Here is a 17803-nt window from a genome sequence, read left to right on the forward strand (position 1 = left end):
TATATATATATATATATATATATATATATATACATACATACATACATACATACATACATACATACATACATACATACATACATACATATCCACAGGAAGTTGTGGTGTTAACAGGTCTTATCTCCTAACTCTTCAGGCCAGGGCTGGCTCAGCAGGGTGACACTAAGGACAGCAAGAGACGCTGAAGCACTACCACCAAAACCTGCTGCACGCAAAACTTTAAAACTACATCCAGAACCTAAGAAAAGTTGCCACTCCTATAATATAACATTTTTCCAAAAGTGCACGAATGACCAATGAGTAATTTAGAAGTCTGAAATCAAGTCTAAAAAGAAATCAAGGTTTGCTTTTGGATATATTAAAATTGAACCTTATTTTAAGCACTGCAGAATTCTTTGTTTTTAAGTGCCATTAATCTTTCATTAGGATTTCAAGCTTGAAAAGCTTTAATCTTCGCATCTATATGTCATAATTGAAGCTGAGATTGTGATAATTAGACAATAGAAATGTACAGTAGAGAAAAAGATGTCTTTATTTATTTTATCTATTAGGAATAATGTATTAACAGATACCTATGCCCTTCTAAAAGCAAGTCTCTCTAATCTGCAGCTATGTAGGAACTTGACACTTTTGGGCTAAACTTGAACGTTTTTCGCCCATTTCCTTGAGTTAAAATTTATACTAATGCAAACATATACTAAAATTGTAAATTGAAAAAGATCCCACTATAATCACACCATGCTGAATATCTGCCACCAGATACCTTTTTATGACACTTTAAGGTGGAAAATTACAGCATGTCTCCTCGGATGGAAACACACTCTATAATATATGTATTATGTGTACAGTTAAAAAAAATGTTAATTGACAATGCAATTCATGTTGTCCACTATTATTAATAGTAGAGATGGACCGATCCGATATTACGTATCGGTATCGGTCCGATACTGACCTAAATTACTGGATCGGATATCGGAGAAAAATAAAAAATGTAATCCGATCCATTAAATATCACGAAAGCACCTCACAAAACTTGCAACACGCCGTAACTCACCTCAGAATGTTAGCACGTCGGAGCAGTATGCATCACGTGATAGAGCGGCTGTGGCATGCGGGATCTGTCGGTGGTCTGGATAGCATTTGGAGCTTCGCTAGCAACCCGGCATTTCATCTCCGACAAAGTTATCCCCGAGAGAAGTAAAGCAAGTGTGTAAGTCCATCTCTGAATGTTTGTAAAGCATTCCTGCGTTAAGCTTAACAAGCGACTGCCTCTTCTTGCTGCTACTTCAATCATGAAACTGCTTAACGATCAGCTGATCGGCTTTTCTGTCGCGAGTCCGTGTCTCTTGTTTGCTTTTGGCCCACTTTGCACCAGAAAGAGGAAACCAGGGGCTGAACAACAGCAGCACGTTTAAGCTTGATCAGCTGTTGTTAGAATGTATTTAATATTACTTTCTACACCAGGATCGTTTTCTACGTAGCTGACGCTGGTAACTGTGCAGGGGCGGATCTAGCAAAGTTTAGCCAGGGGGGCCGATAGGGCATTAACAGGGAAAAGGGGGCACAAAGACATACTTTTCTTTCTTATTCTCATTTAAAATGTCTAGCTTTTAATAAATAATTATCTGACACCCAAAGTTTCAATTTGATGTAAAATGAATAGAAGTCAATTACTGTATATAGTAACTATTAAGTCTAATATATATACCCTAGTAAGCTATAGTACTTTTTCCTTTGGGAAGGTACCATCTGTGCAGTCTGCAATTTTGTTGAAGAAAGATGTTGAATCTATTTAATATTTCTTGAAAAATAATTGATTTCTGTGCATTTTTTTTTCACACTGCATCAAATTAAGGTTGATTACGTTGATTAAGCATCATGAGGTGGAGCGTGAGGGGTGGTTCCCTATTTTTTATTTATTTATTTTTGTTGTTGCTGGGAGTTGGAACCCTATTAGTTAGGTTGCTTAATATTTATGCTAAGTACTCTTTAAAATACCAGAATAGGGAGGATGGTGTAGGTTTAAGTTTATTAGATTGATCAGTATTGCTGAACTATGAAATATTTTTTTTTGCATACAGGTATAACAGAATAGCTTTAGTGTAGTTGTTGTTTTAAACTTGAGTATGAACTTATACAAAATGCAGCAAGATATTTAAAAAACAGTTTTGTTGATTAAAAAACACTATATCGGATTCATATCGGTATCGGCAGATATCCAAATTTATGATATCGGTATCGGTATCGGACATAAAAAAGTGGTATCGTGCCATCTCTAATTAATAGTAGCAGTAGTAGCATTACTGTTACACTGTTGGTTGAAAGTATGTCATTGTTCAATCCCTATGGGTCTTTTACAGATTCAGAAGGAATAGGTTAGGTCAAGTCAGCTAATGTCAGTACTTCTACTAGTTATAGGTTATAAGTCAGGCTCATCAGGCTGTGAGCATCTCTTACTGGCTTGCAGAACATTTAACCTAAAAATCAGGTATGTCAGAGTTTTTGGAAACAACTTATTATTCTTAAGGAGCAGGAATGCAGATGATTGGTGTTTGCCCTGATTTTAGCATTTTATACATTCATTTGTTGCGTGTTTTCTCAGCCATACTGTCAGTCTATGCAGTCCGTGAGACAGAATTTATTCTGTCCTATCCCGCAACATTTATAACAGCGTGGTGGCTTTCGCGAGTGTCATCCATTGCTGACGTGTTTGTTGCCACTTGTGTTAAATCACGTAATGATCGCTAAAAAGGACTGCTGGGAAACTCACTGCCTCTGCAAACAAACACATCAACAGTAAATTTAGTTGGGTAGCAGCTGGGTGAGCGTCCGATGGGATCTGCTGGTGATGACCTAGTTTAACAGCTCCTTCGCTTTGACGCTCGCCGCACTCCTCTGAGCTGTGTGAGCTTCAGTCATGATGCAATGATGTCATGATGCGAGCATGCAAGCAGAGGACCTACTGCTGCACGTCGGGATTAGTCGGCTGCATGACAAGTGAACCTTCTCTGTATATTTCATGGATTAAACTGTGCAGAGATAAGAAGAAAATGGATCCCAGCGTATGCATTACCTGCATGTTAACTGCTATTTCTGTGGCTACATGCAATTAAGCGAGTTCCCATCTCACTCAAATGTTATTGGGCTGTTTTATGCGACTGTCTTAAGGCTAGAAAAGGTGTGAAAGCACAAAGTGTGAGCAAACAAGACCCAATTGTTGAGCTTTCAGTGCACAGGAAGAAAAACATCCCAATAGCTTCATATATTAGAGGTCAACTGAGATTAATTGGAAATGTAATAGAAAGAAAAAAGATTATCAGCAATGCATTTACATTTTCCCAGCGTGTGATAAAACCTTAATATCAGTCAACCTCTATGTATATTTCCAAAGTGAGGAGCATTATGGTTCCATTAAAAAGTATTCACTCACCATCTTGGAGTTCTACACCAAAATAAATAAATAGATACACATATAAATAAAAATAAAATAAAACAAACAACAACAAAAAAACAAATGTTTGCAGGACAGGACAAATCACTATATCTCCACCTATGCCTATGTGAATAACTGCTATTAAATAATGATGCCTCATAAAAATGAATAAAAGCAGAAATATGCGTCATATATCAAAGAAATCCTTGAAAATAATGTGCAAAGGAAAAAAAAGATGCAATGGCAAAAATAAATTCCCAAAAGTATCTTTATAGCCTAAAGTCAAAAAACGTTTTTTTGATTTTTGCTGCATGCAACATTTTATATTTACGTTTATCAACATGTTCAAATAGGCTCATTTTAAAATAACTGATTTTAAATTTGGGGAGCTTGAGAAACATCTTCATCCCCATAAAACATAAAGCTTAAGATTGAAAACGTAAATATATAGAGGCTTTTATTTTAAAAAGAAAAACATATGAGTGGTGTATAAAACAGTTATGTCTTGGAAACATGCTTGTTGAGCATTGTTTCGAGAAATTAACAAATAATGCATTAGCTCTGTTATACGTGAAAGGATTTAGTTTACCTAGATCATCATCCTCTGTAAAGCCAAGTGTCACAGAAATGAACAATATAAAAAAAATATGTGTTACTGGATTGACTTAGAGAGAATTTTACCCTCTGGCAGTCTAATTCATATTTAAATAGCGTGTTCCAGTTTGTGGGGCCCTTTTGGCATCATCCTTTGGGCATTGAACGCATCAGAACAGTTGAAAAAGACAAGCAGATGTGCACGCTGGCGTAAAAACGGAAACCAGGAATAAAAAAAACCTAAACAAAGCAAAAAAACAGCAGGAAAACATCATAATTGCTTGACGAGTTGTTTAGCTACCTGAGCAGTTCCGTGCATAATTCAAGTTCTCTTGCGGGTGTCCGGGAAGGCGGCACTGAAACCGGTACTGCCAGAACTCTGGAAACCATGGGTTGCGGGTGTTGGTGCTGAGCTTGAGCCTCAGGAAGTAGTCGTCGAATGAGGAGACCTCTTCAGAGTGCAGCTTCACGGTGATGCCTCCCACAGCCTCCTGTTCGTACCCCTCCACCACCTCGACTCGGTCTGCCCATCCATCACTGCGGAGAGAAGGAGGACATTGTAATCATTTCTACTTAAACTAGACACCCACTTGCTGCATTGTATGTCTAAAAATTATGTCAGAGCTTAAAGCATTGCAAAATCTTTCCTACTGACCTTTCAAAACCCATAATATTATAAATAAATAATAAATTATATCTCTTTTGTGGGAAAGAGAAGAGAAAGAGAAGGATCTAATCAGAGACAGTTAAATTGATGTATTTGCTAAAGCTCTGTTATCAAAGGAATATCTTTTGCAATCAACAAAATATCAATACACAACCCAAAACCTCTCAAGCATTCAAACCTAACCCTAAAGGTTATCTCCAGCTACTGCATTTTTATAATTTAATAACAAGTCACACAATATTAGTCAGCATCTGGCAAGACAAAAATAACAAACTGTTTTATGCTGCCGAGCTCCAAAAGTCAGCGCACACTAAATCCTGAAGAAAAACAACATCTCCCTTTTGTTTTCCTGACTTTGTTTCCCTTTCAGCCTCCCCGCTGAGGGGCGTGGAGTGCTCGCTGTACTTGCTGAAAGAAGAAGAAGAAAAAAAAAAGCCTCAGTCCACAGACACAATCACAAGTCTGGTGAGAATTCGCAGATTAGTACTGCGGCTCTGCAATCTGCCCCGGAGAGAAACAAACTCCCACCCAACACGCAGACTCTAGAACCCTAAGTGTCAAAGCTGGTCATAACTTGTATTTATAGCTTTATACTCAACACTTTGAAAGTCAGTTCAGCATCTGATCCTGTTACAAAAGGTCATGCAGACAAAAGAGACTTTTGGATGCTCCAGATTTAAGTTAGAATAAAAATGAAAACCCCATTTCTCATTCATTTCAGTTTCAAATGTGTTTTATAGCAGCATTATGCAGTGTAGGATCAAATCCTTGATATATTCATGTGGCATTGTACGTCTCAGCGGGTGAAATGAAAGCTGAGAAAAGGGAATATGAGAGACTTTAAACTGAATATTCCAGTGATGATTTGACAGAAAAACAGCTTCTTAAAATGCAGCGACACACTGAATGGAAAACAAAACATTACAGATCAGTGACAACCTGAAGAAAAACTTCAACCCTTCAGTCCTTTTAGCCACAAAGAAAGGGAATCTGGTGGCACATTAGCTGCACAGAGCATTTTGCTGTCATGGTTTGGGTCCACTTGCTTGTAAATCAATCCAGCTATTTTAAGAGATTACCTGTATCCTATGATGAAACATGTTTATCCTGATGATGAAAGCAACCTCATGTGATGATGGCACTGAAGATGGTCCACCTAAAAGACCACAGGTGAATACATCTCTTGACGCTCTGCGGTTGAATACAGACCAAGCCGGGGAGTGGGCGATATATTCATCTACATGCTGCAGACAGCTTCCTCCCATACACAGAGAAACAGCTGCAAGGTCAAGATCACCTTCTCTGATTTCTCAAGTGCATTTAACCCAATTCTTCTTCTACTGAGACGATGATTTGTGAAGTAGTCTTGGAGGAATCATCTGCTTCTAAATGTGAATAAGATCAGAGAGGTGGTGATCAAAAAACGATGACCCGTGTCTAACTTGTGACAGGATTTTGATGTGGTGGAGAAGAACAAGTAACCGGGTGTCCACATCTACAGCGGGCTGAATTGGAAGACCAATACAGGCTGTGAACAAAAAGGTGATGAACAGGCTCTATTTCCTGAGGAAGCTGAGACATGTGCAGCGAAATGCTGGAGATCTGTGACGAAGGCAGTTTGCTTTGCTGTGGTCTGCTGGGGGAGCAGCATCGGAGCTGGGTCTGGGATTGGCTGCAAACTGGACACTTTTGAAGCTGTGCTGGGGAGAAAGTCACTAACAAACAGTTGCTCATCATGGAGAATCATTTCCAGCCTCTGGATTCATTACTGGACAGGCAGAGAAGCACCTTCTCTAACAGACTGATTCAGCTCTGCTGCACAAGGACAGATACAGGAGCTCTTTCTCACAATGCAACAAATATAACTGGAAATATGGAACAAGTGACATATTTATTGTTCTCATTCATTTAGCTATTGGCTCAAAGCTTGGGTCACTGGATAGTTTGATAATAATAATGTGCTATCAACACATTTAAATCCAGCTGAGCACCTGTGGGAGATTTTGGACTATCATGAAAACAGTAAATGAGGAAAGACAGAACTCCAGCAGGCTTACAGATTTTGAGATTCACTGCTAAAGTGTGCCAAAGCTGTTCCAGTTTTGTCCAACACCTTATTAAGAAATGTATTTTGGTGTCTTATCATTATCATTATCATTATTATTATTAGTAGTAGTAGTAGTAGTAGTAGTAGTATTACCTGCCTTTACATATGTTTGGTACTAACTCAAAGTTGCAAATTTCCAATATTCTTGCAAGTTATAAAAACAAAATAAAAAGATAAATATCTGCAACACTTTTCTGTTGTTGATGAGAATCGTAGCCTCTGTTTCCTGCTCTTAGCCCAGCTTGCGTGGTTTTCTGCTGCTGTAATCCATCTCCTTCAAGGAGATACATATTCTGCATTCAGAGATGCTCTTCTGAAGACTTCATCTGACACCACAAACCAATCACTAAATCCCGTTTCCCCCATTCTGATGTTTAATTTGAACTTCAGCAGGTCGTCAGCTCATCAGCTTTGGAGAGTAACACCATGTGGAGGTGTGGTCCCTGGCTCAGCTGCAGGGGAGGAGTGGAGCAGTGAGTTCAAGGGGGAAGTGCTGGGAGGCAGGTGAGGTGACAGGTAATGGCGTTTGACTGATGACAGGCTCTGTTTCTTTTATAGTGAAGGAAGAGATGAGCGGGAGAGACTGAGATCTGGACTGAGACTGTTTTCTTGTTGTGCAACTGTTAATAAAAGTGAAAATAGTGAGCACAACCATTGCGTGTGTTGTGTGCCTGTACACACGGCCTTAAAAGATGAAACAATAAGAAGAGGGCTTTAACATTTAAACAAACATTTAAATCTGGTCCAAAACAATTAAATACCCTTCAAAACAGAATATTTAAAAATATTGTATATATTACACAAACCCATCCACAGGACAAAAATAGCACTTTCCAGACTTCTACAACCCACATTTTGTTTAAGAAGCGAAAGCCAGCAGCATCTTTGGCTTGGCTGGTGCTTCAAAAATAAATTGACAATGGTTGTCCAGCGTGACAGTATCAACAGTACCTGGCCATCTGCTTCTCAGCATCACACTACCCCCAGTCCAACACTCTGGGTGCCAAAAACCTACAGCTCTGACGTCAACACACGCACATACTGTACAGACTTCTAACACAAGTCTGAGCTCACACGTCTGTGAATCATTTAATTTGGGGCACAGTGGCGTTATTAGAAAAACTATGAATGTAGAGCCAAGCAGTTTTTTTTAATGAAATCATTTATTTGATCACTAGTCAAACATTGCAATCAAAGTCATAAAACTGATATTTTCTATGAATTCCAACACAATGGGGGCTTCACTGGAGAGTTGATCAAACGAGTTGTTTGTTGTTTGTGATGTGTGGGTTCTGCAGTGTGAGAACAGCCATCTCTTTCATCCTCCACACAGCAGAAGATGGATGGCTGATGACCAGCACCTCAGGCATTTCGATTTGCCCACTGCACAGGCCTGCGTGTGTTCACTTACTGCATTGCTCTAAAAAACATTTTCCTTTTTCAGTAGTCTCCTTGACCCAGAAAACACACACGTGTGCACAGACACGCACACTGCTCTACCAAACTCACGCCCTCCTTATCTTCAGTGTAGACTTTCACAGCAGTGCAAATTTAAGTAGAAGGGGTGAGAGCGAGTTTAGGCTTTAATGTGTCCTATTTTTTTTAACTTTATGCACCTATTCCATCATTTGGGTCGCAAGTAAATCGGGCTGACTCCTTTGAATCTAAACATTAATAAACCACTCTTGGCAAATCAGCCGTAGCTGGCTTTTAGCGTTGGTTCTACAACAACTGCTAACTGGACTTAAGGTGAACTGAGGCTCCACAAAAAGGGAATGCCTGGTATATGTGCTGATATAAGCTTTGATGTTCACTACTCCACTTTCCCCAGCTTATGCTGGAGGTGCTGTCCCATATTAGCCCATCCCTCCTGTGATCTGACAGGGAGCGTGAATGCATTATTCATTACCGAGCCAGACTCAAAGCATCTTCTTGCTTTCAGGGGAACTCTGCTACCGTTAGGAAAGGAAGAATATTTTGCTTCATATGAACTTTTTGTATATAATCCATTCTGAGTACAACTGAGTGTCACAACATGGAATTCAGCATTCATATTTCAGTCAGCAGAGTGTCATTTTTCTATGTTTAGCATTTAGTAGAAGACGAAGGGCTCCTGAAAGGATCTTCTAGTAAGATGCCTAACATCTTTTCTCTAAAAGGTAAAACATTAACACTAAATTTAATCTTTAAACGTGTTGTGGAAGAATAGTTGTTAAATATTTGGAAACTGCTAATCCTTATCTTGACTGACAGCGTGTGAATGCTGCAGAAGAGCTACTAATTGATCCCAAGTGCCAAAAAAAAGCAGAGCTGGAGCAAGATGGCATTTACAGCAGTACAAATTTCCCCATTTGTACACACTGCACAGGTGTTATTTTTAGATGGAAATCACCCGTTTAAATTGCATTAGGGTTTGGAGTTGTGCATAATTTATGACATAACCACTATGAGTGAAAGATGGGTGCCATTTGTTGTACCATATTTCATTCATATAAATTTTATAGTGAGTTATGGGCACTCCTTGATAACCAAGGTAACTAGGCAGCACTGATGGTATCTGATAGCTCCCTAGACCTGTCCTCCAAATATGGTCATGAGTCACGTCGGCTTCAAAAGCAAGTCCACAAACTGATGGCTAAAACATACTGGCATCTTTTGTAAAGGTCCGTGTGTGCAGATATACCTTGGTTTGATAATATTTGGTCAATAATTTTGCACAAGCACCTCAGGTTATTGAAAAATGCCAAGTTTTGAGATATAAAACACAGCTAGTTTCAATATGCCTGTTGGGAGGATAAATTAAAAACCCATTTCTAGAAATGTTGGGACGCTGTGCAAAATGTAATTAACAGAATGCAATGATCTACAGAGCTCATAAATCCATATTTTGCTCACGTCGAACATGGAACATTAAACATTTAAACTGAGGCATTGTCAAATGTTGGGATGGGGGCAACAAAACACTGAAAAAGTAAGAGGGAATTAAAAAAAACAGCTGAAGGCAACTAATTGGGTTAATTGGCATCAGATCAGTAATAAAATAAGGTATTTAAAAAAGAGCATCTCAGAGAGGTGGCATTTCCTAATATCAAAGATTAGCAGAGAACCACCTGTGTGCAACAAAACTGGGTCTACAAATTGGAGAACAGTTTAAGAGTAATGTTCCTCAACATAGAATTATGAAGACTTTGAATATTTCCACATTTACAGTACATAATATCATCAAATGATTCAGAGGATCTGGAGAAATTGCTGTGTTCTTCTTCTGGACTAAAGAGGAATGAGACCATCTGGATTATAATCAGTGCTCAGTTTGGGGCCTGTGTCTCTGATGGTATGTGGGAGCATCAGAATCAGAATGCTTTATTAATCCTTGAGGAAATTATGTGATTACGAAACTAAATTAAATAACACAATATATTTGTGTGTGTGCATGAGCAATTAATGATTTGACAAAAGCCTTATAACTTTGAAACTATGATTCGTAAAAGTGTCCCATATATAAAGATTTCAAATAATATGTCAAATTTGACCTTTGACCACCTCCTTTACGGTCAGTAGATGTATCTGAAGGTCAAGGCATTACTATAATAGTTATATAGAGCTATTTATAACTGTTTCTTACTGCCATTGTTTATATTGGCAACATATCAACAGTGATGTATAGGGAGTCGATACATCACGCTATTTTGTATATTACAGTAGCAGGTTATAACCAATTAAATAACAATTTGAATACATGTACAATGTTTCTGAATAAGTAAACTGCAGCACAAATGTCTTAAAGTATATTTAAAAACAAACAAACAAGGAAAACAAAATAAATATATACAAAATATAGTAGTAGTCCCTTAAATGTAAATATTGCCCAGAGCATGAGCTGCCTTGGGGGAGGTTTGCTTTCTCTGAGTGCATCTTGTCTGAGATATGTTGCAGCCATCAAATTCAAAGTGACATAATTTTTTTCTTTAAATGCCACATTTTTGTCATTTTAAACAGTTAATATTTTCTACACTCAATTCTGGATTAAATATGAGTTAAAGAGATTTCCTAATCATCCAGCATCCTAACATTTTTGGGATTGAAATCAGCATTATTAACACAAAGGCCATTACTCTATCTGACATACAAATATGCTTCTTATTTATTTAAACTGATATACTGACTGATTTTTGTGGATATATAAAAATACAGCTACTTTTGAAAAGCATCAGCAAGAAAGATTTTCTTCTCGTCATTGTTGTTCTTTTATTCCAAAGAGCACCGCGACTGACAAACCTAAAAGCCCTGTGGGAAAACATTCTCCAACAAACCTGCCAATTAGGAGGAACTCTCCGGCTACTCCGAGCCGTCTCATAGCCATGAGAAGCCCTCGGACTGTCATGCCTTCACAGAAGCAGACAACAACTCTGGCTTTAGGCAGACGCTCCCGCAGCTTTCTCAGCAGCCTGTCGAAGTGCTTCTCCCCAGCATTGCTGTAAATCTTGTCAGAATGGGCGATGCAAAGGCCTTCCTGCGAGGCAAGCTCTTTGAATACTTCCATCCCACTCTCCCCATAGTTACCTGAGAAAGATAAAAGGAGCTGTCAGTTTGGCTCATTCACAAGAAAATGTAAAGGGTTCTCATTCATAAGTTCATTCTGTCATGTTTTATTCTATAAGATGTTCTTTAAAGGAAATAATCCAGAGGGAAAATTATCGAAAAACTCTTCTTTTAAGTTCACTGTGTCCCCAGACCTCTTGCTGTGGAATCAAGAGCAGTGCAACTAGAGCAAATGGGCCAACCGTGACCTCAAGAGTAGCATCAGAGGATGAGCACTCACATAAGTCTTGTCATTTTTAGGTTGTCCGTCCAGATGTTCGCAGTCATTCAGCTGCAGCATCACTCATAAATCCAATAAACAGGCTGTAATCTAGCTTCCTCTGTAACATTTAACACCTACTGCTCATATTTAATTCATTACAGAATGACAAACAGGTATTCATTTCTGTAAACAAGGAAGGCTTGCCAGGTTTTTGTTTGGATTTAGCAGATGGTTTTAAACTTGTTTTCATATTCCATCAGTTAAAACTGATTTGCAACAGCTTCCGTAACCGTGTCTCGGGTATAAAAACTGTGGGAGGAAACGTAATTAGAATCTGATTATAAAAACATGCCTGGAAAAAATGAGTTTGGGATGACTGTTGTGTTTTGAGCAAGTGTTGTACAAAAATGATAGTTTATGCCTCAAATGATCTTTAAGGCATGAAAACAAATGGTATAATTACCATAAAGAGACCTCACTTCTCCTCTGAAATTGCCCACCACTTGAACGAATATGGATTAGTCACACAAAACAGGCTTTAATCATGTCTGCAGCCACCTGCTGTTGGAACAGCAGTACATAAGCCATACTTAAACTGAGCACAGCCACTTCATTAGTTACACCTTGGTAGTATTCCATTGAACCCCCTTTTTCCTTTCAGAACTGCTTTTAGTTTTCTTGAGAGTGTCATGAAATAGCTGCAGATTTGTGGACCACACATCTGCGATGTGAGCCGTTCCACCACATCCCAAAGACACACTACTGGTTTGAGATCTGGTGACTATGGAGGCCATCTGAGTACAGTAAAATCACTGTGATGTTCAAGAAACCACTGATGAACTGAGCTTTGTGGCATCGCCCTGCTGCAGGACCATGTCATGGTGTTTAAATGATGCACAGTGGGTGCTAAGGGGGGAAACGTCTCCATACCATAGCATACCATACCATACCACCAGCCTGGACTGTTAATACAAGGCAGGATGGATCCATGATTTTGTGGTGTTTAGCCAAATTCTGAGCCTACCATCTGAACGTAGTAGCACATGTCAATACTTATCAGAACAGGCAACATTTTTCCAATCTTCTATAACCCAATTTTGGAAAGTCTAGGGGAACTACAGCCATCCCTGTTCAAAGGCAACACAAATAGCACCCAGTGTGACCTTCCGCTGCAGCCCATCTGCTTTAAGGTTTAGGGATGCTCTTCTGCATACCTTGGTTGTAATGAGTGGTTATTTCACCTTTAAATCAGCTTTCTTACCCATTCTGATGGTTCTTTTGAGCTCTAGCATGTCATCATGATCATCTCTGAATTGACATTTGTGTTAAGGAGTAGTTGAATAGGTGTGCCTAATGAAATGAGTTTCTTATAAAATACATTAGGTCAACAGAAACAACAGACACTATTAATATAGAACCGCATTTTTGCAAATGAAGGTCAGTTTACCTGTCAAATTGAATCGTACTCAGCTAGTCAGTAAAAACATTTTTGGAGAGTTTTCAAGCTTGCAAAACCTGCCAAAATGATGTCAAATGATTTAATCTAGAACTTCTGTAGGTCTAGATGAATCTAGATTTCATGAAACTGCACTCGAAACAGTGTATTAGAAGGTCTGTATCACACACTGGAGATGTAGGGTTTCAACAGTGTGTATTTTCAAACACAGGAAGCCATGAAGGGGCTTTTTTAAAAAGCTAATGAGTGGCATTATAGGTAATGTAGGAGTCTAATAAGCTAGGTTCTTATTAGACTACTGTACTGTTTGAGTTTAGAGTGCTGTGTTGTGAGCCCCCAGCTGATAAAGAAAAGTGTCTTACCCTCTGTGTGAACGGCTGACACATAGGTCCAGTTGTATCGTTTGACAATGTCCACCAGAGCTCTGGCTTGAAGAGTATCTGAGGGTACAACCCTGAGGAAGTACTTGAACAGTGTCTTGTCACTGAGGTCAATACTAGTTGCAGAATAAGCGATCTGCGGGATGTTGAATAGCTGCAGAAGGTTTTGCACCTGAATGGCAACAGAACTGGAGCCCGGCCCAATGACTCCAACGATGGGCTTCTTGGTCGGTGGTGGCTGACTGGAAGGCGCCCCTTCAATGCACCACCTGGAGCCGTCGCTCTCATCCCGGATGGAGATGAGAGAGTCTCGTATGAATTCGATGCTCTGCTCCAGAGCCACCGAGGAATGCCAGCAGGAGTCTCTGATCTCACATCCAAGGGTAATGTTGGGTAACAGATTTGGGTCCGAGTTAATCCGATCCAAAGTGTGGAACATGGCCTCCACCCTTTGGATGCCGTACTGCTCGCGGACCTCTCCACATTTCCTCTCCGCCACCTTCTCAGCTGATGGTTGGTGGTGGACAGAGAAAAGGGCTCCAATTATAATATCCCCGTCCATCCTCGCCACCAGGCGAGAGGCAGAACTTGGCACCACCGACCTCTCATACTTTCCTCTGGACAAACCGAATGCCTCGAACAGTAAAAAAGGTAAATATAAAATGCTTACGACAGTCAGGTAAATCATATTCGACATCGTGCCAGAGGTGCTGAATGTAGAATCATGTCCACTTGGCCATAATACAGGGCCATCAATCCTCTACGAGCAAATTAAACTCATCTGCTTCTTCTTCAGTGTTTCCACCCTGCAAATGAGACATGGAGCGTTAATTCTTGCTTTATAATACATTTATTACATTGACAAATCTAAATAATTCAACACATGTATTTCAGAAATCTGTAGGAGAAAAAATACTTGCAGATCAATCATCTTTCATCCAATCACACCATAGCTAAAAATGTAAAAATATACAGGAGATCCAACCAGGCAAATACTTTTTGGGAGAGAATAAGTACATATCTAAAGATACAGAGCTATTTGAAAACTGAGAATGCTCAAATTCTAGCACCACGGACAGCTGCTACTGTCCTAGTTGAGGATCTCAACTGATTCTACATTTATACCTTTGACTGACCTGTTTACGAAGTTACAATCCTGTAATTCAGCTAGAGACCTCTTCAGTCATTGATAAAGACCCCTGTGCGATCATTTGGATGATGAAATATCCTTTTCACACTTACTGCTCTCTTACTTCATATTAAAAGTGTCAAGTTAGTGTCAGTTTCAGGACAAAATGCTTGCTTAATGCTCTCAACAGCTTTAAAATCCATCATGATTATCAAAAAATGAAATAATGAGTGCTATATTTTGAACTTATTAACATTTAAAGCCCATTCGTTCTACATTTTCTTCTGAATAGTTGGTTGGATTTTCTGACATTTAGTGGGTTTAGATGCAAAAAAAGAAGTGAATGAACATTTAAAACTATCACAATGTGCATGCTATTGTGTGTGCACTCCATTACTGCTTTTTACAGTAACAAGTAAGGGCAGTTTTATGTTTAAGTCAGTCATTACTCATGCCACAGACAACAAGCTAGTTACAAAAGGAGTTTTAATATGTTTAACAACTGTATGATCTAAATTACAAGAAAATATCAGTTCACTCTGTAAACAAGTCACCGTGTTGTGTTTCACTATACCAACTGAAAACATGGAACATGGAACTGCTGATGAAAGAGTCATGTCTGCACCTTGCACAAAATACGGTATATTATTTTTCTTTAAGTCATGTGAGTAGAGGGCCAGTGAAGGGGGGTGTTCAGTCAATTCAGGGAATCAACTTCATGCAAAGACTTCAAGTATTAAAAATGAATTAATATCTATTAATATCCATCATGAATAAAGCTATGCAACGGTAATGAAAAAATTTAAAGTATTCTGATTTTATATTTTTTTGGGTAACTGAATTGAGCGAAGATCAATGTGGACATGGTAATTATTTAAAAAAAAATCTTTGATACATGTGGCTGTTTTCTACAGTTGAGCGAAGTTAAGTGAGTAAAAGAAGCCTTTGGAAATAAGTATTGGACTATTTTGACAAAAAATAAATAAAAATAAAAATCAAAAATCACTATGGCTTGAGCCAGAAATGAGCCATCTCAAACAGCACACATAATGACTCTGCCTAAATACTCTTTATTATCGTTTAGCAGCTGTCTCCAGGTCCTCAGCTGCAGCTATAAAACGGTGTCATTCACAGGTCATAACATGCAACATCATCAGCTGCATGCACATGCATGTTTAACAGTCTTAAAGACGTGATTTCACCTACCTGAACCAGGTAAGGACATAACCGGGACATAGTGGGTCCGTGTCTCCTCTGAAGCCGCCGGTCTGGACTCTTCTGCCTCCGAAACACAGTGGGACTCTTCCTCCCTCCCTTTCTCCCTCTCTCTCTCTGCACTGGTGATAAGATGCTCCCTTCTTCTCCTCTTGCTCACTGCATTTTTAAATCGGGTCAAACTCACTGCAGTGTCCCTGATTTAAAACCAGAGTTCATGCACATCACGAGGGTCAGTGATGCGTCGATTGATAACATTTTGGAAGAGATCGGGGTGAGAGTGAGGCTCCTGAGAAGCATATTTTAAAATAAATAAATAAGTCGGGGATAGATAACGATTTGACAAGCTTCCATTAAAACCCCCTGGACCAAATCAGCGCAACGTAAGAGACTGTTTATAGGCAGTCGCTTACTTTATGCAAACTTCAAAGAGACTCGTCAAACTTCAATTTAATTTTTCCCTCCTGCGTTGTGTCTGACACGGACAGATGTGATGTACTTGTTATTCACTACTGCAGCTGTCAAAAGAGAGCGGGCTCTGCTGCCACCTTGTGGTGAAGGGGGTGATGCCACTGCTGCAACCTCACTGAATAAAGGTTTACTCAACCTTAACCTTTGTAATCCTAACGATTAGACCACAAAATAAGCAACCAGTACAGCAAAGAATTTGGCATTGCATGAACTCTCTATAAACCTAAAGCTTTGTGCAAAAATGCTGACTGACTCTTTTTTCTTTTTTTTCTCATTTTTTTATATTTTGCTTCCAATTTTCTTGTAGTTTTGGCCATTGACTGCTTTTCGGCTCATTTACAAATCAGTGTTTTTACCTGAGAATTGTCAGAGGAATCTCTGTTTTTTGTAACGCTAAGCCACATAAAAATGACATATTAATCATTAAAGCATAACAAAAAAAAAACAAACAAACACCCAACTCAAAGGATGAAACACTGTTGTGTCTACATGTAAGAGAAAACTTAGCAAAGAATCAAATTTAATTCTATCTTTAAGCAGTTTGTTACCAGCAGCTTGTTAGAAAAAGGTATAATTTGTGTCCTGGTCCAGGTAGTCTTTTTCCCACTTCTTTCTTTTCCTTTCTCTTGCCTGCTGCTCTCTCTCTCCCTCTCTCTCAGGTGGAGTTGTGGACCTGCTGTTCTCGCTGGCAGAGCTTCTGATTTTCTTCAGCCCTCATACCAGTTCCCTGTCTTTTCATCAGATGCCAGTGCTTTAAATGATCATCTGCCAAAAAAGGATTACCGGTATTTAACCTGTTCCGAAATGCCTGTTGACCTATAATCAAACATGTTTCTTATCATTCATATTAAGTCATTTTCAGCCAGAAAGAAAAAGTAAAGTACAAGCCGTAGTTTAAGCAAAATTATTTTTATGCATCCTTTAAATAGTCTTACTGACAATAAAAATAAAATTTTCATGAAGCCATTCTTAAGGAAGGGAAACGGGGAGGAAATGGCAAATTACACCAGAACTGGCCTGAAAATCAGTGGAAACAAGTCTAATTGGGTGATGAATCAAGATTTGAAATTTGGTTCTAACCGGCACCAGTATGTTTGGAAGAGGTCAGGAGAGCGGTACAACAGTGAGTGTTTACAGCCTTTTGCAAAATTTGGTTTGGGACCATATTTCAGCCAGCCAGTTTTCAAATTTCCTGGAACTATAAACACATTAAAAAAACACATACAGCCAGATTTTAATGCAACACGCACTGCCTTCTGGAAAGCATCTTATTGGCAACTGCTTAATTTTTCAGCATGATAATTATTTTTAAACACACTGCCAATGCAATATAACCACAGCTGGAAAAAAAAAACATGCAATAGAGCCTATCAGTCATGGACTGGCCTTCCCAAGACCCTGGACATCAACGTTAATGAAGTAGTGGTAGTAGAAGAGATGACAAGAAAACTGAAAAGAAGAAAGAGTTCAGGCTGAGTTGAAGAATAAAAGTGGTCATATACAAATATTGACTTTTACACTCATTAGACTCGAACAAACTCAGTTTT

The 17803-nt window shown here is 39.0% G+C and overlaps 1 protein-coding gene across 2 annotated transcripts in view; it reads right to left on the reverse strand.

Moving 5' to 3' along the window:
- Positions 1 to 17803, reverse strand: part of grm1b (glutamate receptor, metabotropic 1b) — a 36580-nt gene that overhangs the window by 13235 nt on the left and 5542 nt on the right. Inside the window, exons 3-9 of one of the 2 annotated variants that reach the window (XM_085258296.1) lie at positions 16805 to 17021; positions 15777 to 16074; positions 13424 to 14247; positions 11115 to 11364; positions 4329 to 4564; positions 4023 to 4037; positions 3431 to 3442 (exon numbers count right to left, since the gene is read on the reverse strand). In XM_085258296.1, coding sequence (XP_085114422.1) covers positions 3431 to 3442; positions 4023 to 4037; positions 4329 to 4564; positions 11115 to 11364; positions 13424 to 14138 — 1228 coding nt within the window. In that variant the 5' untranslated portion in view covers positions 14139 to 14247; positions 15777 to 16074; positions 16805 to 17021. Of the gene's footprint in view, positions 1 to 3430; positions 3443 to 4022; positions 4038 to 4328; positions 4565 to 11114; positions 11365 to 13423; positions 14248 to 15776; positions 16263 to 16804; positions 17022 to 17803 lie in introns of those variants that run through there. The other variant, XM_085258297.1, reaches the window with a different exon arrangement.

Source organism: Mchenga conophoros, linkage group LG19 (genome assembly GCF_057382185.1).
Source record: "Mchenga conophoros isolate Kocher_MC1m ecotype Shallow Benthic linkage group LG19, M_conophoros_male_GT1.1, whole genome shotgun sequence".
Classification (NCBI taxonomy): Eukaryota; Metazoa; Chordata; class Actinopteri; order Cichliformes; family Cichlidae; genus Mchenga; species Mchenga conophoros.